We start from the raw sequence: 25,274 nt of genomic DNA on the forward strand, positions 1-25,274 counted from the left end.
CTTCACCAGATGTAATCGGGGAACGGTGGGTTTTTTTGAAACCCTCCTTATTTTCTGTTTCTTAGAAGCTGTGGCAGACGGCACCTGCTCGGGGTTATTCCTCTCCTAACCCGGGGGCTCGTTTCGTTTGGCTTTGCTCTCCGGCCGAGACCGCGGAGTCGCAGGGCCGTGGCCTCAAAGGCGGGTTGCAAACCCAGCTCCCTGCGAGCTCCGGCCCYCCGCCAGCGCCCGCGAGCCCGCGGTGCGGCCACCGAACCCGCCAGAGAGGGGAGGAAGGGGCCAAGGAGAGCGCTGTTACCTTGCAACGCTGTTTGCTGCGCGCTAGCGGGGCGATCGCGGCTGCCCGCCGGCGCAAGCGCTCCTGCACGGGCGCAGGCGTCCTTGCCCAAACGCCAACACCCGCAGGTTCCCCACGGGCTGAAAAAACGGAGCCCTTAGAGGCGGCGTGGTCCCGCTCCCCGCCACAAAGACCCGGGGTTTCGTTTTCCCTGTTTTCACCTATTCTCGCAGCCCGAGGCCGTCGCCCAGGCCGGCTCTCCACCAGCGTCCTGCTCCTCCGCGCCTCTCCGGCCCCGATCCCCACGGGGCCTCCCAGGGGCTGCTCCGCTAAGCCGGGATGAACATGTGCTGCGGACGTGGCGCGGTGCCGTCGGCCGCCACGGAGCCCCCCGGCCGGCTCCCTCCCCATCCCGCCGCCGCACGCAGGGTACTTTCCGCTCRCTGATATGGATCCGTCCGCCCAAATGACTTCCAAAGTGCTTTATAAACACTATCGACCGGGCGGATTAACGCTGCCACGCAGCCGTCCCCGGGGCAGCAGGGCCGACCCTCCGCTCCGGGACTGCCGGCAACCGTGGTGGGAAGGCACGTGCCCCGGAGCGCAGTGCTCCCGGCCATCCCTGCATCGCGGCAGGATGGCACGCACCCCGGAGCGCGGCGCTCCCGGCCATCCCTGCGTCGCGTGCCGTCCCGCCGGGCTGTGCAATGGGAATATCCTCCACCCCCGCCGCCTCCGCCTTCCCGGCTGGATTCCCCCAACGTCACCATCCAGCCCCAGCCGACTCACGCTCAAACTCCCCTTTTTGCTCTCCCCTCAGCACGCAAACAAGACTCGCGGCTCTTTTGGGCACGGCTAATGACCGGCCTAATTGATCCCCAACGAGCCTCTGCTCCTCTCCRGGCGATCGATGCTGGCGCCCGTTCAAGGCTTTTCGAAAAGCCATTTCTCACTCCTTCCCCAGCCCGCCGCCCCCCTCCTCAGCCCAAATGGAAGCGCTCATTGATCAGGGAAAGGATCAATACGATAGAAAATAATGAACGGCGGGTGGGAAGTCCTGCGGGAGGGAGCAGCGGGAGACGAGAGCCGAGGGTGGAGGAAGGAGAGGGGCAGCAGCCCCCTGCGCAGCCCCTGGCTCAGCTCTTCGGTTCAGCGCCCGAGGCGTCACCAGCGAATGCAGCAGCCGCCGCGCGCGGGGCAGGGCGACGGCCCGGCTGCCCGGGAGAGCAGGTCTCGCCTCCTTCCCGAGCCTCCTGCCGGCACCCGGGAGCTGCCGGGCCCTGGCTGCACGGGCACGTGCTCGTGGCACCGCCGGGCGCGTGGAGGGGGCACGGCCAGCGCCGGCCACGCTCGCCGGCCCTGCAACGCGTCCTGCTGYGCTCGCCCACCCTTTGCGGCTCCGGCTCCTGCCCCAAAACCCAGGTGCGACCACCGCGCATCTCTACCGCGAGGCGATCGACGACCCGCGGAGGCGCCGGGCGGCAGCAATTCCCACGCGCGTCGGCGGCGGGTCGGGCCCCGCTCCGCAGTGCTGTGCCGCTCCCCGGCAGGGCCCGGAGCAGCGCCGGCAGGACTCGGCCAAGGTCTCCGGGCTCTTCTGAGACCCAGGGATGCTCGTGACCGTTGCACACGCGCGTCCGGGCAGCGCCATGCCGAGGCGCCTCCAAGAGCAGGAGCAATGGTCAAGCGGCGCCCAGGGACGCGGCTCGTTTCGCTAACTCCCTTCGGAGCGGCAAGCACCCTCCCGGGCACCAGCCAAAGCCACAGCTCCGGCTCCAGCTCCGACGAGCATCCTCCCGCACGCCGCGGCCGGGGCTATCAGCTCGCTTACTGCAAAAGCCGCGCTGGCTTTTTGCCCTTGGCAGCAGCCCGGCTCGGGGCTGCGGCGAGCAAGGGGGGCGGCATGGAGCGCGGGGCAGCCGCTCGCCTGCATCCAATTAACGAAGGAGCGCGGCAAACGCGGGGCGCGGAGGGGGACGGCACCCCAGGGAGGCCCCCGCGCCGGGCTCCCCTCCCGGGGCTTGCACGCCGCAGCCTCGAGCCGGCCCCGGCCGCGCGTGGAGGGAGGCAGGGAGGGAGGTCACGGGGCCAACAGAAACACACTTATTTCCTTGCCTGGCTTTTTTTTTTTTTTTTTTTTTTCCCTTCCCCTCCTCCTTCCCTTCATTCCTTCCCCCAGCCAAATTTGACCTAATTTGGCGTGATCTATCGGGGTCTCCACTTCACCGGGCACAAAGGCGCCCGAGCCCCCCTCCCCGCTCCTTTCTCCGGGGTTTAAGCCTTTTCGCTTTGTCCATTCACTCAGAGCCTAATCAGATTAAAGCCCTTCCAAAGGTGCTCCCTCTGCCTCTCGCCCCGTTCCCCCCGGCCTCTCCCTCGGCAGGTTTTGGCCGCCGGCTTCGAGGGGGACCCTCGCGCCGCCCCGGGTTCGAGCACCCCGCGGGGCGATGCCTGGGCCGGATCCAGGGATGCCGGGGGTCAGCGGCCCCCCAGGCTGGGAGAAAGGGCAGCARGGAGGGGAAGGGGAGAGGGAGAACGGAGCGACAGGGAGAAAGGGAGGGAAGGAGGGAGGGAGCGAGCGGAGCCGGCTCCAGCACTCTTTGGGGAATCCCTCCCCCTTTTCGGCAATGTTTCACATTTCAAGTCAGGCTAAAGGATCATCTAAGAACAGAAGAAATTTAGTAAAAAGGATTTTTTTCTTTTCCCACCCAAGAGGAATTTGCACCAGGCAGAAGCGCTCGTTCCCCAGCAGTTGCCCTTGACCAAACTCCTCGGAGCGGGATGAGACGGACGTTTTGGAGGCAGAGCCGCCACGGCCGCGGCCCTGACCCCTCGCCGGCTGTCCCGCACAGACGGGTCCCAGCCCCCCCGGACCCAGCGTCACGCGCGCCCCGTCCTCCCGCGAGCCCCTCGCTCCCTGTTGCGCCAAAGGCCTTCGGTGCAACCCATTCCCGCCCCCGGGCATCTCTGCAAAGGGAATAACACTGGGGCACAAAAACAGGCTGAGGGAGAAGGGCGATTCCTGGGCAATAATTCCCCCCCTCTGAAACTTCTCAGGCCTTGCCCCGCTCCTCTCCCCAAATGCTCCAGCCCCCCGCCTCGCCTGAGCCCCAAAATTACAAAACGCGCCCACCAAACTTCAAAAATCGATTGCAATTCGTTTTGGGCCCGGCTCCACGCACAAATGCATTCGACACGGGCACTCTCCCCCGGCCAGGATTGTATGCAAAGGCAGTTAGGGGTCAATGAATAATTCATACTCTGCTGTCTTTCAGAATTATACTGTGGAAAAATAAATCTGAGACTATATAAAAAAAAGAGAGAAAGAAAAAAGAGCACGGGGGCTGGGGGGCGCCGGGGAGGCAGATCGTCCCCCTCCGCCCATCGGCCAAACTCCCGCGCAAGGATGAAAGCGTCCCGCGTGCGAGAACCTTCTCTTCCATTGAACAATTCCACATTCAGGTCCGTGCGGAAACCACCTTAAATCCTTCCTGTGCTTTGTTCCGGTCGCCTTTTCACCGAAGTCTTAAGGAGGTGGGGAGAGGGCCGTGGCGGTGCCGGGGGGAGAGGGGTCTTTAGGGGGGTCCCTTTGAAGAAACCCACTCATCCATTCGGCTGCTTGAGTTCAAGGAGGCGGCGTGCTGGGGCGAGCCGAGGAGAAGGAAAAGGCTTCAGTCAAAGCCACCGGCCCGGCGGGGTGCCGGCGTGCCGCTGCCCCGGCCGCGCACGGTCCCGGCTCGCGGAGGCGCCCGCCGCCCCCCGGAGCATCACGGCCACGGGGAGAGCGGCGCCCGGCAAAGCCCCCCGGGTCTCGGGGGCCAGGAGCGGCCGGATTTCGTGGTTCTCCCCCAAAACGCCCCCGGGCACCGTCCCCGCTCAGGGCGCGGGAGCCGGCRGGGGGCTGGCGTCCGCCTGTCCCGGCCACGCTCCTGGCCACGCTCCYGGCCCCTTCCCAGCGCCGCCCGCGGCCCTGGCTCTCCCCCACCGCTCGCCGCAACCACGTGCTCGCGGCACAATTTGCTAAGAGGGAGGAAAGGAAGCAGGAGTCGCTTTAATTTGGCTATTTAAAAATAAAGAAATAACACGGGCTTTGAAAGCCCGGAGGGGTCCCAGCGGAGAGACCTCCATCTCCCCCTTCAAAGGCCGCCTCTGCTTTCTTCCACCCGTTAGCAGCACACAAAGGTGCACGAGCACTTTCGTCTCTGCGGAAAGACCTTTTTAATTGGTTCCAGGCAGAAGGTTAAAATCTCTCCCCTTCCCTGCGCACTTTTCTAAGAGGGGGAGAAAAAAAAAAAAAAAGAAGAGGTGGGGGGGTGGAAGGAGAAAGGGAACGGGGCTGGAAAAGGGGAAGCGGCGGGAGAGGTGGCGGTGCCCTGGGGATGCACCCGGCACCCGGGGCGAGGGCAGGACGGCGGCTGGCAGCAGGGAGGGCCGGTCCCGGGCGCGTGGCGGCGGAGGGAGGTGTTCGGCATGAGCACGCTCCGGAGGAACCGGGCCGAAGGTTTCCGAAGGGAGYGGGTGGAGGATGCGTTTCAGGGGCTGGACGAGCAGGGTTCGCCCGGGGAGGGCGCACAGGAGGCGTCAAATGCCCCGGGCAAACCCGCTCCTCGCCGATCCGGGGTCCCGGCCGAGGGCACCTGCAGCCCCGCGCACCGGCTGCACAGCCGCATCCGTCCCCGTCCCTGCCCCRAGGGAGGACGGCGGGTCCCCAAGCATCCCCTGTAAAACGCCGAGCTAAACCCCCCCCGGCCRCCTCCCYGGCCCCCCCGGGAGCCGCYGTCCTGGTGCACGGCTGGGGAGCCGGCGAGGCGATCCCGATGCTCCCCTTGCCGATGCTGCTCAGGGAGCCCCGCGGCGTCGCGGCCGGCCCCTCCGAGCGCGATTAGCCGCGGGGCGCTTCCAGCGTGCTTCAAGGTCACTGCTACCGCGGAGGCTGCCAAACGGCGCCGGCCGCCCGGAGAGCCCCGTGTGCCTGCCAGGGACACGGCGGGTGCCCGTCCCTCCCCGCCGGGTGCTCCCCTGCGCGCGGAGCAGCAATCGGGTCCGTATGTTCCCCCCTCCGCACCGGAAAGCGCTTCCCCCGGGCGCCCTCTCCGCCTCCGTCCCTCCCTGCAGCCCCTCGCCCAACCCTGCCGGGAAGCGGGCAGCACAGGGCGATCCCGGGGGATCCGGCCACCCCGTGGGGCTGGGGCAGGGATCGACCCCCCGGTGCGGTGCAGCACGGCGGGCCGGGCAGAGGGACGGCGTTCCCAGCGCCGGAGCCTGCAAAGCGGCCGTGACTACGCCGCTTGCGCAGCCCACTCCGTCCCTCGCCCCAGCCTGGCAGCCGGCACCCTGCGGCTCTCCCGTCCCCCCATCGCGGCTCACAGCCAGCCCGACTTGGGTTAAGGAGACGGGKTTTTCCACCTTCGGCATGTGCACGACCCAGACGCAGGCTCCCGGTTCCCGGCTGCTCCCACCACTCCCCCTTTCTCAGCTCCGGCCCCCGGGCGCCGGCGCCTGCTGCTCTTTCCGCTCTCCACCGGCCACGCGCGGTGCTGGCCGAGCAGCCGGGCCGTCACAGCGGGAGAGCAGATGTCGGGGAGGGGAAAAGCACGGCTACACGCCAGCAACAGCTCCGGACACTGGGTGCACTTGGCACTGCCACTCCCAGCCGGGCCGCGTGGCCCCGGCTGCTCCGGCACGATGCCCTGTCCTCCCGCAGCCRGCGGTGGTGCCAGGCCCTGGGGACACGGCTCTCCGGGGAGCTCCCATCCCGATGGAGCTCGACCCTGCTCCCATCCTGGCGCCCTTTCCCTCGCAGTAGCCCCAGGAGCATCTTTCTCCCCAAAATGTGACACTTTGCTGCCTGCAAGGAGCCGGGAACGGCCACTCAGCCCCGTCCTGGCGGCCGCAGCCGGAGGCCGGGAGCGCCGGACCCATTGCCTTTCCCCATCACTTTCCCTCGCTCGCCGTTCCTGCCTCTCTGATTTTCCCCTCCRATGACCCCCAGGCACTTGGCAATGTGCGTTTTGATCCGCCCCCCGGCAGCCCAGGCCCCTGCGCCCAGCCGGCTGCTCCACTGCATTCGCCGTTTCCAGAAAACCCCAATCTCGGGCAGTTTGAAGGCAGGGAGCTGTCGCGGCACGCGGGGAGAACAAGCGGCCCGCTGCCGGGACGGAGGATCGCCCCTGRTCCTGCAAGGCCACGGAGAGACAGAGGCTGTCTAACGGGGAACGGGGGACGGGCAGCCAGGACTCCTGTGCTTCCTGCATGATTTTAAGGGAAAGCGGCTGGTTTCTGTTCTCGGTTCTGCTCCCGAGCTCCMCCGCGCTCGCAGCGAGCCACGTCCCTGCCCGGCGTTTCCTCCTCTGCAAACACAGCTTCACCCCCACCCACGAGAGGTTTCGAGGGTTATTTTATACGTTTGCTAAGCCGAGCAAAGGGCTGTTCTCCATCATTCCCGGCACGGCTCGCTCGCAGCTCCGGCTGAACGCGCGCGGCCTGACAACGAGAGCATCCCGGCACGGCGGCGCGGCGCGGAGGTGCTCCCACCCCGCCTGCTCGCCGGCGAACCTCCCCTGCCCCCAGCCTGCTCCCGTCGCCCCGCTCCGCTGCACGCACCCCGGCCCCGCTCGCGCCCCAGCCGTCCCCAGCACCCCGGGAAGACCCTCGGGCTCAGGGGAGCCAACCGCAGCGCCGGGGCACGAGCGGGTTGGAAAAGCGCTGGCGAACAGCCGGGAGGTCCAAGCTGCCGCCGGATGCGGCAGGGGCCCCGCAGAGCCGCTCCTCCCTGCATCGGACGCATCCTCTTTCGCGGGAGAAAAGCGGCAAAACCAGGCCAAGGGCAGCGTGTCGCGGCCCTCCCGGCGCCCCCGGCCTCCGAGCAGAGCAGGGACCACGAGAGCAAACTCCTCGGAAGCAGCCTGGAGAACCGGGATTTTCCCCCTCTCACGCTGTTGAAAGGCCACCTCGGCTTCCAAGCCCTGCGGTGATGTGGAAATCTCAAATACCCTTAAAAAAACGCACTTCTACTCTTTGCATTATAGAGGAAAGCTTGAAAAGAAACCCTTGGAGATTAAACAACTCTAGAAAGAAGGAAAATAAAAGAACTGCTGCATTTTATGCTACCAGTCTCTTGGCTGGGGGAGACCAGGGCCACTCGTACTTTGAGGAAGGCACAGAAACGAACAGGAATGAGAAACAAGATCCCAGTTCCGCGGCCACACGGAGACACCAGTCCCGGCCCCTCCCCTCACCCYGCGCGGATCTGACGGCAGGATCGGGGTTTAAGTGGGTTTTTAAACACCTCTGAGCTTGTGGGATGCAGCGTGCTGCAGAAGGACAGCGTGTTATTTTTATCGTTGCATTAGTTCCAGTTTAATTGTCGGGATGTTATTAACCGCGCAGAACGGGGCAGGGGCAGCGGGGACGCCGCTGTCAAACGCCGTCCCGCCGCAAAGCCCCGCAGACTCCTGCGGCAGAACGGGGCTCGAGACCCAGCACGCTCGCCGCACGCCGGCGCTCGCGCCTGCTCCGCGCTGCACGGGGAGCAGCGCCTGGGTGACAGCCAGCGCCGGGAGCGCATCCGCCCGCGCCGGAGCCTCCTCCCGCAGCCGGGACGCTGCCTTTGCCCTCGGCCTCACTCCTCCTCCTCCTCGCTCCATGGCGCGGCCCAGGCGTCTCCAGTGCTCGAGGCTGAGCGCTCCTGCGGGCACGCAGTCCCTCGGCACCACGCTCCAGGCACGCGTCCCACCCGAGACTGCTCCGTCCTCCGTGCAAACCTCCTCCCCGCCAGGACCCCTCCGAAATCACCCCTTTCCTAAGCGGTAAAAACGCCCTGCTTTGGCCCAGCCCCCCCGGGAGCACGTGCTCGCGCCAGACCCGCGTGAGCCGAGAGTGCGTCCAGCTCGCAGAGGCTCGAGATCCTTCGGCTGCACGTGGGAAACCTCCGAGAGACAGGCAAAGGGCTGAGCTTCACTGGAGACGTTCGGCTCCTGGGATTTCCCTGCCTYGGGGAGCTGCACGCTCTGCAATGGTGACCCTGCACGTCCGACGGATGCTCCTGGCCATGAGCACCATGTGCTTTGCCAAAAAAAGTCAGCGTCGCGCAGACAAGCGGCCAGCAGAGCCGCCGGTCCCCAGCAGTGGCCGGGAGAGCCCAGCGCAGCGCCAGTGCCYGTGGCACGTGGCCAGGGCTTCGCCGCTCTCACAACTGCGCCTTGGTTCCTCCCTGCCAAAAAAGACGGGGCTGATGATAGYGAAACCCCATGAGCGGAGATCCTTRGCTCACCGCGCGCTCCGCAGCGGCTCCGAGCTCTTTGGAGGGACGAGGCTTGGAAAGCAGCGAGCAACCGAGCCCCGAGATGGGGTCCGAAACCYGCAGCCCCTTCGGCAGTGGTTTATTAGCGGGTGCTCGTGCATTGCCCGACGCCACCTCCGCAGCCTCCAGCGCGAAACGCGGCTCCTAACGCTGAGCTCTCCCGAGCCCCGCGGCCGCTGACCTTCCCTGGGGACGCTGCCACCCTCCTCCGCGGGAGCACCCACGGCGCGGAGCGGGAGGCCGGCGAGCGCGTCCCACGGGGCAGAGATGCCGCTGAGCAATCATCTGGGAGGGAACAACTCGCCCGCCAGCGATGTGACTAACAGCACGCGGGAACTGAGAGCAGCGAATGCCCTCCCCTGCCCGGGCGGGTGCGTTTGCAGCGACCTGTTGTCCCGGGGAAGGACGGGTCCGTGCCTGCACGGCACCGACGACGGACTCTGTGCCCCGGCTCGCTCCTCCCTAACAGCACAGTGACGGGACACATCCGGATGCGCCCCCATCCCTCCCTGGCCCCCGTCCCAGGCACCGCCACCAGCAGCCTCCCGGTCCCGCGCTGGGGGACGCCGGGTGCCGGGGACRGAGCCGCTGGCTCCTGCAGTGACGGGCTTCGCCCCGCGGCGGATTTGCTTTATAGGGTCACAAAGAACAGCACCGGCGAGGAGATGTTTAACCGGCGTTTTACCATCGGAAAAAATTAGAGTCGCAATATTAATTAATCCTCAAAGCACTTTACGAACATTAACTAATTAAGCTTCCCAGCCCCTCTGCGAGGTGGGAAAGGTATCATTGTCCTCGTTTTACAGCCGCAGAAAATGAAGCGCGCAGAGGTCGCGCGACGCGCCCAAGGTCACCGGGAGGCGGGCGAAGCCGGGAGCGGGATCCTGGGATCCCACTCTGCCCCGCCACGCTCCCTGCGGAGAGGGGGACAGGACCCAGGAGCCCGGGCRGCCCCCGCTCCCCTCTCCAACTTTCAATGCCTGCGAAAAAGAGCAAAAACCGAAGCGGACGGCAGAAATGAGCAGCGCGAAGGACAAATAACGCCCTGGGGCAGCGGGTGCCGCGTGTCCCAGCGCCACGTGCCGACGACGGAGACAGCAAGGCAGCCCGGGCATCCGGCGAGCCGACGGCTCCGCAGCYGATCCAAGGAACCGAGGCACGGTGGCGCAGGGCTGGGAATGCCGATTCCCACACTCCCGACCCTCCAAATCGGCCCRTTTCCAGCAGTGTGGGAGCAGCACTGGAGCCGTCCCCAGCCGGCACATGTCCCGCGGGCCGCAGCCCCAATGCCGGAAAGGAGCCCGATCCCCTCCCGGGGCAAACGGAGCCCGGCACACTGGGGCCGGAGCGCAGCGGTCCCACGGGGGCTCCGGGACCCACATGCGCTGCCCACGCGGGGCTGCACGGGGACGAGGAATTAAAATAGAAAACGCTGAGGGCTTCTGCATTTTGTTGTTTGGTTGTTTTTTTTTTTTTTAATCGAAAGCAAAAACGAGCCTGTGTGGTTTAAAAGCGATTAGGGGCCTGGCTGGATTATCAGCCGCCGCCTCAATCACGCCGCATCGATCCGGATAATAGCAGGCAATTGTTCAGATACAATATCATAAAGTCGCCTTAACTACAGCCATAAAGCTTCCCCTCGCTGCGGCGCTGCCGGGCGCGAGGCGCCTCCGGCACGTGCTYGGCCCCGGCGGCGCAGCAGGGCCCCGCTCCTCCGCCCGGCTTTTATTCCCGAAGCTGGGAAGCGGAGGGGGCCGGGCTCCCCTCGACGCCCCCCCCCCCCGGAAAGCAGCAGCGAAAGGCGCCCGGGCGAGGGGGGCAGTTCAAAGCCGGCTGCCGAGAATCACCGTTTCAAGTTTTAATCCGTCGGATTTACGGTAGTTAGGAGAAAAGGCGCAGTGACAGCCCCAGCCCCGCATATACCGACTCTGAAATCCGCCCGCTATATCCCCCCCCCCCCCAAACGCTTTATCCTATGCTCCTGCTGCCGGCGGTGGGACGCTGCCGCGAGCTCCCGCCACCCCGAAACCGGCGGTACCCGACGCTGGGGCCGGCCGCCTCTCGCAGCCTCGCGGGGGACTGATTTTTGTCTTTTTCAATATACACCTTTTATTTGTTTAAACGCGCCCCCCAGGAATCAGCCTCCTGCAGCAAAGGCAGCGCCGCAACCGCCGCGCTCCTCCTCTCCCAGGCGCAGGTGTCTATTGCCCCGGGGTCGCCCCGGTTTGCGCCCTGGCTCCTGGCCGGCGATGGGGAATCTCCGGCTCTGCCTTCCCCGCCGGAGGGTCACGGGTTTCTCGTCCCCAGCAACRTCTGGGGGGACCTTGGGCAGCCTCCGCTCGCTTCGGAAAACACCCGCTTTCTCCTCCGCCACTTCCGACTGCTTAATGAGCACAAAATATTTCCATGTTGCCAATTACTTGGTTCGTTTGTGCTGCTGCAGGCGGCACCGGCGCAGGGAAACCCCCCTTGGACGGGAGCCTGCCCTCGGGAATGCCGCCGGCCGCTCCGCGGGCTGCAGCCGGGTCCACCACCCGCCCGTCCTCACCCCGCGCGACGGCTCCAAACGCCCAGCCCTGCGCGTCGTCAGCCCCTTCGACGGGCCGGTGTCCGACGTCCCGGGCGCGACGCTGACGTTGTCCTAGCGGTAAAGCAAGACACTCGAGCCATTTAAACCAGAGTTCGGTGACTCGGTTTGCACCGGCTACGGATGGGATTTTCCCTCTGCCTTTAGCCTTGCAAATCCGAGCGCCGGCAAACCCCGGCGGCAGAGAAGAGCCCCGTGCGCACGAGTGGGAAACCGGCCGGCTGGATCTCGCTCCGTCTCGGCAGGGCCCGTCGCTCCCCGCGGACCTGATTCCTATTCCTTCCACATCCTCCCTGGGCAGCCGGGGCCTCCGTGCCCAGCCGGGGAAGGATTTACAGCCGGGACAGACCTCTCGCTTAAACAGAATCGCTTCTGCAATGCCATCATTATAAAAACATTAAAACAGTTCGGTCACCGGGAACAGGGTTCATCTCATTGCAGCTACACCTGGGCCCATAAATCCTCCCTTTACGAGCCAGCTCGGTTGGGATGATTTACAAGGTGAAACAAATATTAAAATGTTTAAAAAAAAAAAATCAGATGGACTCGCCTTCGCTTCCCACCCGCCCTCCCGCTCGCGACGGGACCTCAGGAACCGCGCGTGACGCACAGGCATTTCCCGGCGACCGCGCGAGGTTTTCGCCCGCTAATCGGAGCGCTAGCGCTTCTCCCTCCCCGGGGCATCCCCCATGGCCCTGTCCAGCCCACGAAGCCGGGCGCTGCCGAGCCCGGGGCGGCCGTGAGGAAGCGGAGCRCTCGGCCCCGCGATCCGCACGGCATCTCCCCGCGCCTCCGAGCGGCCCCGGGGCCGGGATGGGGGTGTCCCGACTCGGAGCCGCGCACCAGGGAGGGTCCGAATCCCGCCCGCGAGGGCAGCACTCGGAGAGCGACGTCCCCCTCGGCCCCTCCGCGTGCTCCACAAATATTAATTGCTTAATTTAGCCTCTGGCAACGATCCTCACCTTGACAGCGGAGAAACTGAGGCCGGGAGAGGGGAAGCGATTTGCCTCTGTGCAGTGAGCTGGAAACGGGACCAGAGTTCAACCCCCAGCTCGGTGTCTCGATYGCGCGAGCGTCCCTCCAACTTATCCAAAAGCTTTCTATTTTAGTTAATAATAAATCATAATATTTCCTTTTATTAATCAGCTCTAAAATATTTTCTGGAGTCCAGGCTTCTGCTGACGTAAGCCTGCGCCGGGCCACCGAGCCTCCACCGGTCGCTGCCAGCTGCAGACCCGCGCTGCGCTTGCTTTACATTCTGATGCTAGGGAAAAGCCTGCAAACGAGCCGAGGCAAAAAATTAACAAATAAAGACTCTAGACACGGACGTGCCCTGTCTTCTAATCCGAGCAGAGATAAGGCGTTCGGGCGACCAGGCTTCAGGGCCACAGACGCCAAGAATCCAGCGCAGGGAGGAAACGGCAAAGAGGGAAAACGCTGGAAGTCGAGTGCAGGGCGGGCCGCGGGTGACGGGGGGGGGGTTAAGGATTTTACAGGTGGAAATGGGAATTTTAAAAGCCGCGTGCAGCAGGTAGGCTCGGCGCTGCCTCTGCCGCACCCGCCGCCGCGCGCGGACGGGGCCCGTCCCCGCTGCCGTCGCTCGCTTCGGGGACCGCTGGGACCCGGCGGAGGGGTTCGCTGGCGGCACCGGCGAGGAGGAGCCGGGCGGCCGCTCGCCCGACCCCACGCCGGGGCTTCGGCGCGGGGCACACGGGTCTTTCGCAGAACCGCTCGTCTGCTCGGCTCCAGCCACCCCGAACCCCACCGCGATCCAAGGAAGGGGCTGCTGGATGGGGATGGGAGCCAAAAGCAAACCTCATTTTGGACTTGGGTTTGATCCCGGTTCCTGGGGACCGGCAACCGCTCTCRGACACGGCGGATAAAGCGTTACTTAGCCGGCGGCACGTGCTCCCTTGGGGCTAGGAAACCCAGGAAGGGGAGAGTTTGGGGGCTTTTCGAGACGGACACGGCACCCCAAAGCGGGCGGCTGCCCCGGAGGCAACGCAGCCTCTCCAGGCTCAGGATAACCATAATTTCCCGTAATAAAGGATTACGGAGCCTCCCGAAGAGCCCCCTGCTCCCCTCGTTCAGCTCCCCCCGCCGAGGGGCGAGAGCGCCCGTTCGCGCCCCAAAACGCTCTCCCTACCCGTACGGGCAGGGACCGGGGCCGCCCCAAAACGGGGACCAGGGGAGCAGCAGAAGGGCAGGGAAAACATGCCGTGGGGAGAAGACGACGCAGCATGACGGGGTCTGTGGCCTTTTTTAAATGAAGGAAAATGGTGGAAGTGCGCATCGGATAGCGAGGAGCTAGGGGGAAAAAAAAACAAAGGAAAGAAACCGTGGGGAAGCGAGAAGGTGGGAAGAGGAGGAATTCCCACGGTTCCTCCCCAGGACTGGCTCTGGGCCATGGTTTGAGGGACCAGAGGGCGCAGAAAACCGGGAACAAAATTCCAGCCGGGCTCCGAGCAGGAGAGCCCAGGCCCTCCCCAAAGCACAGAGCCTCTCTCTGCTCTCACCAGCCTCCCTGGTGCTGGGATTTCTAGTGCAGAAGGGGAAAAAAAATCCCAATCCCAGCTATTYCACCCAGGCGCCTGCCCGGGACGTGGCAGAGCCAGATTTTAGCCGGCGTGACGACACCGTCCGCTGGAGCCCGGGAGGGAAACACGGGTTAGCAGCAGGCAGCAAACACGGGGAGGAAAAGCCTGGGAGAGCGCGTTTTCCCGAGCATCCCTGGTCCCCGGCTGCGGGCCGGCAAGGCCTGGCCAAACGCCTTCGCGGGGGGCCGCGCCGCCGGCTCCGCTGCCGTGAGCTGCAGGGAGCCTGGCAAGTTATTTTGAAAAAAATAAATCAATATATGGAGGGGGGGGAAACACAAGATGAAACATCAGTTAGCAGAAACAAGGAAGAATGTTTGCGATGGGAAGCAGGGGAAAAAACGCTGATGTTCTTTGTGTGGAAGGGAAAAGCAAGCTGGTAACGGCTCGCTTGAATCTTAGAGCAAGGGAAAATAACAACTTTTCAGCAAAAATGCGTGTATTTCAGTTCACCGTTTTAAAGTAATTTTGGAACAAACTGCCCCTGCCGAGTTCCTGCGGTACCTGCCCCGGGTGCAGCGCCCAGACACGCAGCGCGAAGCCCCGCACAGACGCCCACGGCTCGGCGCAGACAGACCAGCGGCGGACACACAGACCAGGCGCTCGGACGGACAGACGGACATGGCCACGGGGGCAGAGCCGCGTGCGCCAGGGACCTGGCTCTCCGCAGCCCAATTCCACCCCTTTTCAGCYGGCGGGACTCGGGCACGGAGCTGCCGGCGCCCAGCGGGGCATCGCTCACGTCCAGGCGTTTTAAAGCCCTTTTCCTCCCGCTTTATCACTGGATCAACATCAGCTGCCGCTTCAAAGGACGGGCGCCCCCAGCCCCCCTTCGGATATCCCCATCCCTCTCCCTCGTGCCCCCCTCCGCTTCCCCCTCTCCCCAAGCCCCCGGCAGGTTTCTGCTGCTTATTCCCGAATACCAGGCATTCCTGTGGGGCTCTGCCCCGGCTTTTTCCACTCAATTTCCTTCCTGAATCCGTGGGAGATAAATCCRTTCCAAGCCCTTTGCCGAGGCAGGCGGCCGGAACGGCAAATCCAGCGGTGCCAAGTTTAATAAGAATCCTGATCTAGAAACCAGATAATAATTGGGATTATCGAGCTGGCTGGGAAACAGTTTCCCCAGCCCCTGATATCGCTTGGCGGTTTGGCAGCCGGCTTAGCTCCGTCACTCCGGCCTCTCCCGGCAGCCCCAGCCACGGGGTGGCCCGGGATGCCTGTCCAGTGCCCGTGGCTGGCACCGGACCCAGCTCTTCCCGCGGGACCCAGCTCTTCCTGCAGGACCCAGCTCTTCCTGAGGAACCGAGCTCTTCCCGAGGGACTCCCGGCCATTGCAGCCCCGTGCTCCCCCAGGAGCACGCCCAGCGCTGGGAGGCAGGAACACCCCCGGGACCAYGGGAACGGAGACACCGGTGCACAGCGAGGGTCATTGCCGAACCCTGGGCAGCACTAGTTCGGGGGGAAAAACAACAAAAAAACACCCTTTGGATGCCTAATGCAAAAGATTCATGCGGACACAGGCGTGGGAAGCGGAGCGGGGATGGCAGCCAGGCTGCTGCCGGTCCCTGGCCTGGAGACTCTCCTGCACGGAGGCCACGTGCTGGGAAATGCCCCGGGGGAAGCTCCCGCTCTGCCCCCCGCTCCGTTCCGCCCCGGCGGGCGCCGCGGGCCTGGCACGCGTCCGGCGGCAGAGCCGGCGCCCGGGCCCTTCCCGCCGCCAACCCGCACCCTCCACGTCACGGCACTGCCGCCGCCACCGCCGCCGTTCCCGCTCCTCCGGCAAACGCCCCCGTGGCCGCCTGGGCTTCCCGCGGCTCAGCCGCCGGAATAATCCCGTCGCGGTTGGATTTGGTGCGGGGCGCGAGGGCCAGGAGCTTTTTCTCAGTGGAAACGGGATTGGAAAAAAAGGAAGAATTGGGATTTTTCGAGTTCTCTACAGGGTCAGGCTTGGCCGATTTTATTTTATTGCAAATATAAATAGGGCTTTTTAAAAGAAGAAAAAATTCGAACCAGCCTAAATAAAAACCCACTAGAAGACACAGTAAGAAATCCTGCTGGAGAACAGGGAGGAATATCTCCAGCTGGGCTGAGTGCTCAGAAATATTTGTATTTGCTGTCTAAACACTTTATCTGTTTCCTAGCACATGGGAGAGTTTTACTCTCCGTGTAATGCTAAAGAGAAAATAAACCGATACAAATAATTTCTCCTCTTCTGCAGAAAAATATCCTACAAAATTTGGTTTCAGATATATCAGGGGAAACAGCAATATTTCCGCTGAAATTAGGCTGAATGGCACGCTAATAAAATATGTGGAGGAGACAATTCGGAGGCATCAGGAGGAGGAACAGACCAGGTGATCTAATAGGTCTTTTCCATCCCCAGTTGTTACAAACCTCCCTTGCAATTTATTTGCCCTTTTGCCAAATCCTGCAATAACAGGAGGCAGCTAACACCAGTCTGCCTGGAAGATAAAACCAGAAGAGATTTGTTTCGTACAAAAGATCTGAAATAAAAAACTTTAATTCTTGGGGGGATTTCAGGGTTGCGTGGGGAGGAAGCTTAAAGAAAGGCAGATTCTTGTGTTCACATAGAAAGTATTGAGTAACGGTTCTAAATTCTAGGGATGCTGGTAAGGCTTTTGCAGCGTTCGGCGGAAATAGCTATAGTATATTTTCACACAGGTTCCTGCAGCCACCTTGTGCTCTCTATTTCATACCAAAAATGAGTGGAGTCTGGTCCAAACACAAGTCTGGACGTTCAGCAGGACTTGTGTCGCGCAGGCGATCCCTTACACACACACAAGTGCGCTGACACCAACGCAAAATGCAAAAACCAAAAATGCAAAAAAAAAAAAAAAAAAAAGAAACAAGGCCAGGGAAAAAAAATACCAAGAAAGGAAGAAAATCAGTATCTAAGGAAGGTCTAACATGCTGAAAGAGCCTCGGGAGAGGAGGGTGTCCCACGACCGAGGCTGCCCCATCCGCCCCCGGCACCTCCTGCGGGCGGCCGGGACGCGCTCGGCTTCGGAGCCGGCCCCTCGCCCGAYGGCGCCGCCGCTTTCTGCCTCCTCGGCCCTAACAGCGGGGTCTCGGAAAGCAAACGCAGGAGGAGGAAAAATTCAAAAAGGGAAAGAAAAGAAGTCCTAATCTCCATCTCTCTCTGTGCATCCCTCTTCCCTCCATTAACGACCCGGAGGAAAACGCCAAACGGATCTGAGCGGAGCTGGGAAGCGAGAGCTCGGGTCTTGCCGGCTCCGGTGCCGATTGCCTTGGCGGCGGGATGCCGGCAGCCTTGCTCTGTGGCGCTGCAGTCGCTCCCCAAGGTCCCGCTCTGCCCCGCAGTGGCAGGGGCTGCGGCACTGCCCGGCCCACGACACGGCCAGGCTGCTCCGTGATTTGGGCTGGAAAAGCAGCGAGACGCCTTGCTGGCCATGCTGACCCTTCCCGGCCACCCGTCCCTCCGTGCAGGCTGCTCCGCGGGGACGATGGGGACCCATCCCCAGCCCGCCGGCACCCCGGGACGCCCAGCGATTCCCGTTTTGCTTTTGCACCGGCGGAGCAGCGCCGCCCGCTCGGGTGCCTCGGAAACCCCGGGCGGGACACGGTCCAAACGGGCCGATTCAGGCAGGCGGAGCAGAGCGGGATTTGCCCCAAACGTGAGCCCTGCCAAGGGCGCGCGCACGATGGATGAAGTTAGAGGAACTTTGTTTTGACTCACAAGTAACTACTACCGAAAGGGAAAGACGCTCTAAGGGTTTTCCCCTTGTTGCAGACAGGGTTTTGTGGGGTTTCTCCATCCTGGAAGGGGCTGTGAAAACGCGCTCTTTGGCTCCGTGCCGAACGCCCGCGTGGAGCCCGCGCCGCCTTGTTCCACTTGGCTCCACTTATCGGGGCTCGACAGGGCTTTCCGCAAAGCCCGGCCGCCCCTTGGGACTGAGCTCCGCAGCCTCCGGGCGGTTGCAAACCCAGGGCAGGCACCGCCGCCGCCGCCGCAGATTTGTCGCTGCAACTCAGCAAAGAAGCCAAAACGCGTCGTCGTGAGCTCGGCGTCCCCGCGTGCCGCAGGGGACGGCGAGGGTCCGCCGACCCCGCGCCCGGCCGGCCGCCTCCTCTCCCTGGGCGCCTTCCCCCACCGGCGCTTTTGCAGGCAGTTTGCCCTCGTGGGCCTGAAAAAAAAAAAAAAGGAAAAAATCCCCAGCGCACATCTCCACTGCTGCTTGGCTTTTGAGTAAGGAGCCTCATTAAGAGGTAATTAGCTCTCGAACAATGGGAAGCTATTTAGCAGCCCAGCCACAGCAGCATCAACAAGCAAAGGGGGGAGAGCAGGAGAGCGGAAATAAATAAATAAATGACACGGCGGCGGCGGCGACCGCCCAGGAGCGGAGCGGGCTGGGAGCCCTGCGCCGGCCACGGCACGGCCCCGCGCCGCTGCTCCTCCGCGCCGAGCTTTTCCTCGCCGGTTTCGGGGGGCGCCAAGCTCCGTTGCGTGCACCGCACCGGCCGGACACCGGCTTTCCACGCCGCGCTGCCGAGAAAGGCGCCGGCAGAGTTTGCATCCACGCACGCAAACACACGCACCTGCCCGCCGCGCCAAACACAAGCCCGATTTTGAGACCGTCACTGGTTTCGGAGACACCTGAATTCATCTGGCAAATACCCACGTGTCCGTGGCCGCAGGAGCGGGCTGCTCACGCTCGCGCTTTCCATTTTTAAGACACCTTCATCCCAAGCTGCAGCACCCGACGGCATGGCGAGACGCAACGATGACCCCAAGGGTTTGCATTTTTGGAAGCACCTTTCACCAACAGAAGCAAAAATGGTCAGGTTATTCGGCTTAGGGTTTTGTCTTGTTTTTATAACTACGCTCTAAGCGCACGGAAACATCAGGACTTTGGGTTGAGAAAGTATCGGTCTTGGATGGCTCGTGGCAAAGGGAAAAAAAACCTACACTCCTATTAGGGGCTGAAGGTAACAACGCTAAGATCCGATTGCCTTCGCAAATCCCATTAAATCCAATGGAGCAGGGCAAGATCTCTGCCCCAAGTGGGGAAAAGCATCTAGGATAAAAATAAAGCCCCTGAAAATCATGATTAATATCTAACAGAAAGAACTGAAATTCTCGCTATGAGAAATGAAGAGCTATTTAAAGAACAATTGCTGCAATTTTGTAGACAACACGGCAGATGAACTGTGTCAAATTTATGCACGTATTGACACAAATAGCCATAGCTCCCAGCGCCCGGGTATTTTACATGTATATGTGTATTGACGGAGACGCACAGAGGGATGTGCACGACTGTACCTGGATATCGAGAACCGTGTCTATAGATACGCACAAGCAAATCTATTTATATCCCGCAGTCTACAGGTAGGTTACTACGTGTGTGCGCAACACGCAGATGGCTGCAGCCATGTGCTCTTCCCACGCACGGAGACCCTCCGCGTGGGTGGGAGCAGGAGTGTTTGTGCATGTGTGTGTATTTATGCGCGCGTGTACGACTTGCAGAAAGGAGAGCGCTTCCACGGCTTGCCGGCGGCAACCGGAGGCGGCTCGCTCCCCGGCCCCTTTGCAGCCCTCCGCTTGCGGGGCCGTCGGGGCAGGGAGGCGAGCAGCCGGGCTGCATCCCGCAGCCCCCTCCGCGCGGCAGGAGCCCCGGCACCGCCGGCATTCGGATACCCAACGCGCGGCCCGGGGGGGGGGGGGGCGGTAACTGCAGGCCCCAGAAGGAAAGAGGGAGCGAGGAGAGGCAGGGAGAGGAAGGAAGCGCTGCCGGAGCCCCCGGACCCGGCCGTATCTGGTGTTCATTAACCGCGCTGGCTGCAGACCGTGGCGAGTGACGAGCGGCCTCGCGCTCTGCAGAAGAGGGGTGGGGAGGGCTGCAAAGCACCTCGGCGCAAAGGGGAAATAACGCCAACGGAAACTAAAGGGAACTAACTGAGCAGAGGGGGCCGGCGCGGCACGGCGCGGGTCGGGTCGGGCGCCCCAGGAAGGGGGTAACGCGGCTCTGCCAGCGCCAAGGTCCGCGTTAACACGGCTCCATGCGTCGAACCGGGCGCATTTCTTGGAGCAGCTGGTGCAAAACCCCAGCGCGAGGCTTAACCGAAAGCTGCGGGAGGGAGAGAGCAGGAAGGATCTGGAGACGCGATCCGAAAGGCCCGTTCCCAGCGGCGGGGCCGCGACGGACGCGGCTAGGGAGAGGCGGCTGGGAGGTGGCCTCGAAGCCGCCCCGCGGGGGACACGGGGGTGGGCGCGCGTAACGCGCGTTTCACCCTCCCGCTCCGTCTTCCCTCTCCGGCACCAAAGTCCCCCTGGAGAAACAGCTCTGTCTTCCCTTCGCCCCCGCCAAGGGGAGCTGGCGCGGGATCCTCCCTGCTGCAACTCCGCCGCGGCCGAGCTTGCGGAGGCTCCAGAGGTTAAAGCACCGCGCGTCCCCAGCCCGGACACCCCAAATCGCCCGTCGGTCGGGTTCGGCCGAGGATCTCCACGCCGGCCACCGCGCCGCGCTCGTGGATGAAGTGCTGGCCGCCCCGGCCAGCCGCCGCCGCGCAGAGCCGCGCTTTTCCGAGGCGCCTCCGGCTGCGGGCTCCTGCGTCGGCAGGCAGCGACGCGGGAGAAACCATGCGCAAAACCCCCGCTGAGACGCGGCGCGGTTTGGACCCCGCAACGGGATCGCGGCCCCCGGCACCCCGGTCTCGCCAGCCCGTTCCCGCACGGCAGGGACGGAGGCGCAGAACGACCCCCCGAAAGTTGGGCTCCGCCGTCCCGCAGCGTCGCCCGCGCCTCGACCGGCTGCTCCGAGGCTCCCCGCTCCCGGCCGGCAGAGCCGCCTCGGCAAACCCCCTGCTAGAGGCTATTTCTCTGGCTTCCCCATCCCCGAATCGGGGAGTGCAGAGGAGCAGAACAGAAATCCCAGATGTGCTCACAAAACCAGAAAGAAAGAAAAAAAATAATCAGAAAATAAGCCTTCCAAGGCACAGAAATGACTTCACAGTTAAATATAGGCCACGGGTAAAATCTAGACCATTTACAGCATTTGTATCTGTACTGTAAATAGAGAGAGGAAAGTACCTAGCACTTTGCACATTTCTCTCCATATTGACATCTGAACACACAGCTGCATATGGAGGAATCGCATTTGGCTGCAGGAAAACTGTCATTCCGGAATTACTCTAACCCGCCTATTACATAGCTGCAGGTAGAGGGGGAATGAAAACAAGCCGAACCCCCCCATCCTTCCTTCGCCGTCGCGAGGTTTTCGGGGTGCTCGAGCGCGGCGCGGAGGGGCTTGGGGCCGGCGGCAGCTCTCCTCCCGCCGACCCCCTTCTCCCCTCTCGCRGGGTTTCCTGCTCCCCGGTTTCTCATCGCGCGACGCACGGCGATGCCRCCGAGATGTTCACGGCAAACCCTAACGCTCGCGGGGGGCGGGAGGGAGCCGGGGCCGGGCGGCCGTGGGGGTCCGGCCGCGGGGGTCCGGCTCGGCCCGCTGCTCCACTCGCCGCACCTTTCCTTCCGCAGCCGTAAACCGGCCCGAGGAAGCCGCCAGCGAGCGGTTCCCACGCTAGGTAGCGAAACGTTTTGCAAAACGCACGCGGCGCCGTTGCGGGCGCTGCGCGAGGAAACCCGACCGCCGGGGACGGGAAAGCGCCCGGCCCGGCCCGGCCCTGCTGCCGCGGCCCCGCCAGCACCCCGGGACGCGGCCCGGCTCCGGCATCCGGCTGCAGCCAGCGTCCCCCGCGCGCAGGCACAGGAAGGCTATTAGAGCGCGCGCATGTATATCAGATATCTGCACGGTTATACATAGATATCGAGGCAGAGCATTATATAAATGCATGTTCTCTCTGCTTCAGCTATTTCTAGGCGACTCCGCGAGTTGCACTGAACAAAACCCACGTAACCTTTTCCAAACGCRTGTTTACGAAACCATTAAAAAAATTCTCTAAAGCTCTAGTGAGCAGCTATATCTCTCCACAGACCAGGCCAAGCTCAGCGTCCCAGTGCACCACTTATTTCTAATTTGGACTCGGTTATCAGGAACAGAATTATTCTAATCTGGACAAATCATATTCACCATGAGATTTATTACTGTCTTTTATAGAATATACACTGCAATATAAAACTGAAGAAAAATATTTCTCGCCAAATCAGGTACGCAGGTTTAAACAAGCATAGGGCATTTTTTTAAATGAGGTGATGGGGAAAAAAATTACGAAGGAAAACAAGGGACCAGGAAAGGCATACATAGGCGGTTGTTCTTTTTTAAGAATGAAACAGTCTTCTAGCAACTCCAGAGGTAAATAAATAAGAATACTGACAGGTTTAAAAGGAAAAATAGCAGGAAACTCAAGGGCAATTTCTGCCTTTGTAACGTCCAGTAAATCGCCTTGAATTCTGAGACCCGAACACGCACGCGGAGCGGATCACGATGCGGGATGCGACCACACCAGGAAAAATGTGGGTCATATCCCAGACCCAAATGCTGCTGAGGGGCCTGCTAAAACCCACTCACTAGTGTCTGCTCTTTCCTTGCATCATTTTTTACTCCCTTTGCCCTGTTTTTTTCCCTCAAAAATATTTCCCTTGTCAATGTCAGATGGCGGGGGGGAATCCCACCTATTTTAGAGGRTAAATTCTCCGTTCCCTCCGCAGCGCTGTCCACCCCAGCGCTGCACCCAGACCCCACGGCAGAGAGCGGGGCTGTCCGAGGCCGGGAGCCGGGACACGAGTCCGCGGCCGGCAGCGAGCGCTATTCCAGGGATTCCTCTTACACGGCACTGAAGCACCAGGGAGCGTTTTTGGCTCTCGGCACGGCTGCAGGAATCCTTGGGCGCCAAACGACATGCGCTGGCCCCAGACGCCCCACGGTACCGTCCCCGTCTCCAGCAGCCTCGACGCTGGAGTTTGCTCAGCCGCAGACCGTTGGTTAAAGCCTCGTCCTTTCCGCCCAGGCGAGGGCCCATGCACATGTTTGGCATTTAAGAGAACAAAAGAAAAGAGCCCAAACTGTGGAAGCTGGGAAGGAACAGAAACTGTAACCAAAAACTTAGCAATGGGGAAAAAAAAAAAAAAAAAAAAGAAAAAAAGCCCTCCCTCTTACAACCCCCCACAAAAATGCGAGGGAGATAATAAAATCCATATGCGACGCAGCCGAGCCGCGGAGCAGGCAGCGCGGCGACGCAGGCACAAAGGGACGGGACCGCCGAACCGGGGCGAGCRGCACGCACGCAGCCCCCAGCGAGCCCGGCCGTCTCAAACCCCGCTGGCTCCGCCGAGAGCGGATGCGACGCCTGGATAAATACAGCCGGCAGGAAGGGTTTTAACGTCCCCTCAGCCGCCCAGCGGTCCGTAGGTGGCCCCAGGCRGGAGACCTGGGTGAGAGGAGCCGCCCGGCGCCGCAGACGCGTGCACGAGCGGCCCAGCGCACCGTGCACCGCGCCGCGCTCCCGCTGTCCTCGCCGAAACGCCGTTGGGAACCTTAATAAAATGTCAGAAATTCACGGAGATGTGCTCCGGACCGAGGAGCCCWTTGGTGCTGCCAGGAAGCGGGCTGGAAAATAAGTTGTTCTCTATTAAAGGTTCCCCTCCGAGCTTTCCCGCAGCAAGAGGGGGGAAAATAGCGGGGAAAGGACTCCCCGTGTCAGCAGCAACGTTTCGTGCCTATTTTGCTGCCCGTTCRTCTGCTCGCCGCCTGCTACCCAGGGGCACAGGTCCTTCCGTAAGGAGGAGATAAGGGTCACATTCGCATACCTGCACGGGTTTCTCTCTCTGCAGGTACAGCAGATAGACAAAGAAATATCTATTTTACCCAAAGAATGGAAAAGCCAAGATCTAAAGGCAACAGACACGGCTATAACCACCTAACGAATAACACCAGCGTTGCTACTATTCCTACCAGTCCGGTGATCACTCCACTTAGTTCAGCAAAAGGAAGATTTCCGTGGCTGGATTAACTTTTATCAATTAAAAAAAAAAAAAAAAAAAAGTAGTGGGATTAGTGGGAGGTTCTTTCTGTTTTTTTTTTGTTTTTTTTGTTTTGTTTTTTTTTTTAACAAAAACATCCACAAATTGTCCCATTTAAAACAATTTTGTTTGAATCTGTGTGGAACAAGGTGCGAGGGGGAGAGAAATCCTTGTGGTCTCAGTCACCTAAGCAAGGAACAGAAGGCAAAATTCATCTTCATTTCAAACTCTTTGACAATTTTTGTTTTCTCACGATTGCAAACTTAAAGAAATACAGCAGAAACAAAACACTTATTTTTAAAAACAATGCTCGAAAGACAAGAATTAAACGCAAATGCAGACCTGGGAAACTAAAACGATTGAACAGCAATTTTTTCCGAGAGGAGAATATAAGCAACTTACTTTTCCCCCGTCTGCAGCGACGGGGAAATGCCACCGTGCCGCCCCAAGGTTTGAGCCCCACATGCAGCCCCAGCTTCGCGGCCTGCCCGTCGGACACGGAGCCCGAGCGGCGTTTCCCAAAAGCCGTTCGGAGCCTCCAAGCGCAGACGGCCCCTTTTCTCCTTTCTCCACCGAAACCACCACGGCAGCACGCTTTAAATAATCCCGTGGCGATACCCGGCAGCACAAGCTGCCTTTTGTTAGGTTTGGGGTTCTTGCAGCCGCTTTCGTGCCTCCCTCGCCCGCGTTTCCCGCAGTTTGGGTCTCCTTTAGGGACAAGCGGGGAAGCCCCGCTCTGCCCGCAGGCAGCCCCGGCCGCTGCCAGCTGAGGACTCCGCACGGAGAAGAAAAACTTGAACTTTGCCGAAGTTCATCGCCGAGCAGGGCCGCTCAGCGGGGAGGAACTTTGAGCATCCTGCAGCGGGGATTTACCGAACCGAGGAGCGACCCGCGGTGCGGGACGGACACCGCGAAAGGGTCTGCAGGGCCAGGCCGGGGCCTCGGGGGCTGCTGTCCCCGGGGGGGGGGGAGGGCGAAAAACGCGCCCGGCTGGGAGACACCGGAGCCACCGGGGGGCGGCGGAGCGGCTCCCCCGGGCCGGGGCCGGGGCGCGCGGGGGCGGCGCGGTTCCCCTCGGCCCGGGGGGGCCCCCGGGCGAACGCGGGCTGGGTGCCAGAAGCCGAAAATAGGAGTCATTAAAAAAAAAAAAAAAAAGGTATATCCTGTATACATCAAGATACGGATCTGCACCTCTCGGGTTTGCATCTTCGACGCGGATTTAAAAAGTAAAACTCCCGGAAAGCCCCGAAAACTCGCCGCAACGAATAAAACAAACGATAGCGGCCGCCGCTGCTATTTTTCCATCCGGACTCCGGGTCGGGCTGGCGGCGGCAGCCGTTTTCTTGTTAAAAAATAATAAAGGATAGCAAGAAATAGGCGGTGAGGAGGCAGACGCGCGGGCGGCGCTCACCTGGGGTTGCTGCGGTTCCAGTACACGGCGTAGCGGTCCGAGATAACTTTCCCGGTCTCGTCGGTCCAGACGCAGACGCCGACGAGGGCGGCGAGGAGCGCGGCCACCTCCCAATGCAGCATGGTACCGCGTGTGCGCTGCCTCC

At 61.9% G+C, this 25,274-nt stretch overlaps 1 protein-coding gene across 1 annotated transcript in view; it reads right to left on the minus strand.

The window, feature by feature from the left end:
* EFNA2 (ephrin A2) overlaps nt 1-25,251 on the minus strand; it is a 50,395-nt gene extending 25,144 nt beyond the window's left edge. Inside the window, exon 1 of the mRNA XM_026064821.1 lies at nt 25,130-25,251. Within this exon, the coding sequence (XP_025920606.1) occupies nt 25,130-25,251 (122 nt within the window). The remainder of the gene's footprint in view (nt 1-25,129) is intronic.
* Nucleotides 25,252-25,274: the final 23 nt, after the last annotated feature.

This window comes from Apteryx rowi, unplaced genomic scaffold (assembly GCF_003343035.1).
Source record: "Apteryx rowi isolate R43461 unplaced genomic scaffold, aptRow1 scaffold_220, whole genome shotgun sequence".
NCBI lineage: Eukaryota > Metazoa > Chordata > Aves > Apterygiformes > Apterygidae > Apteryx > Apteryx rowi.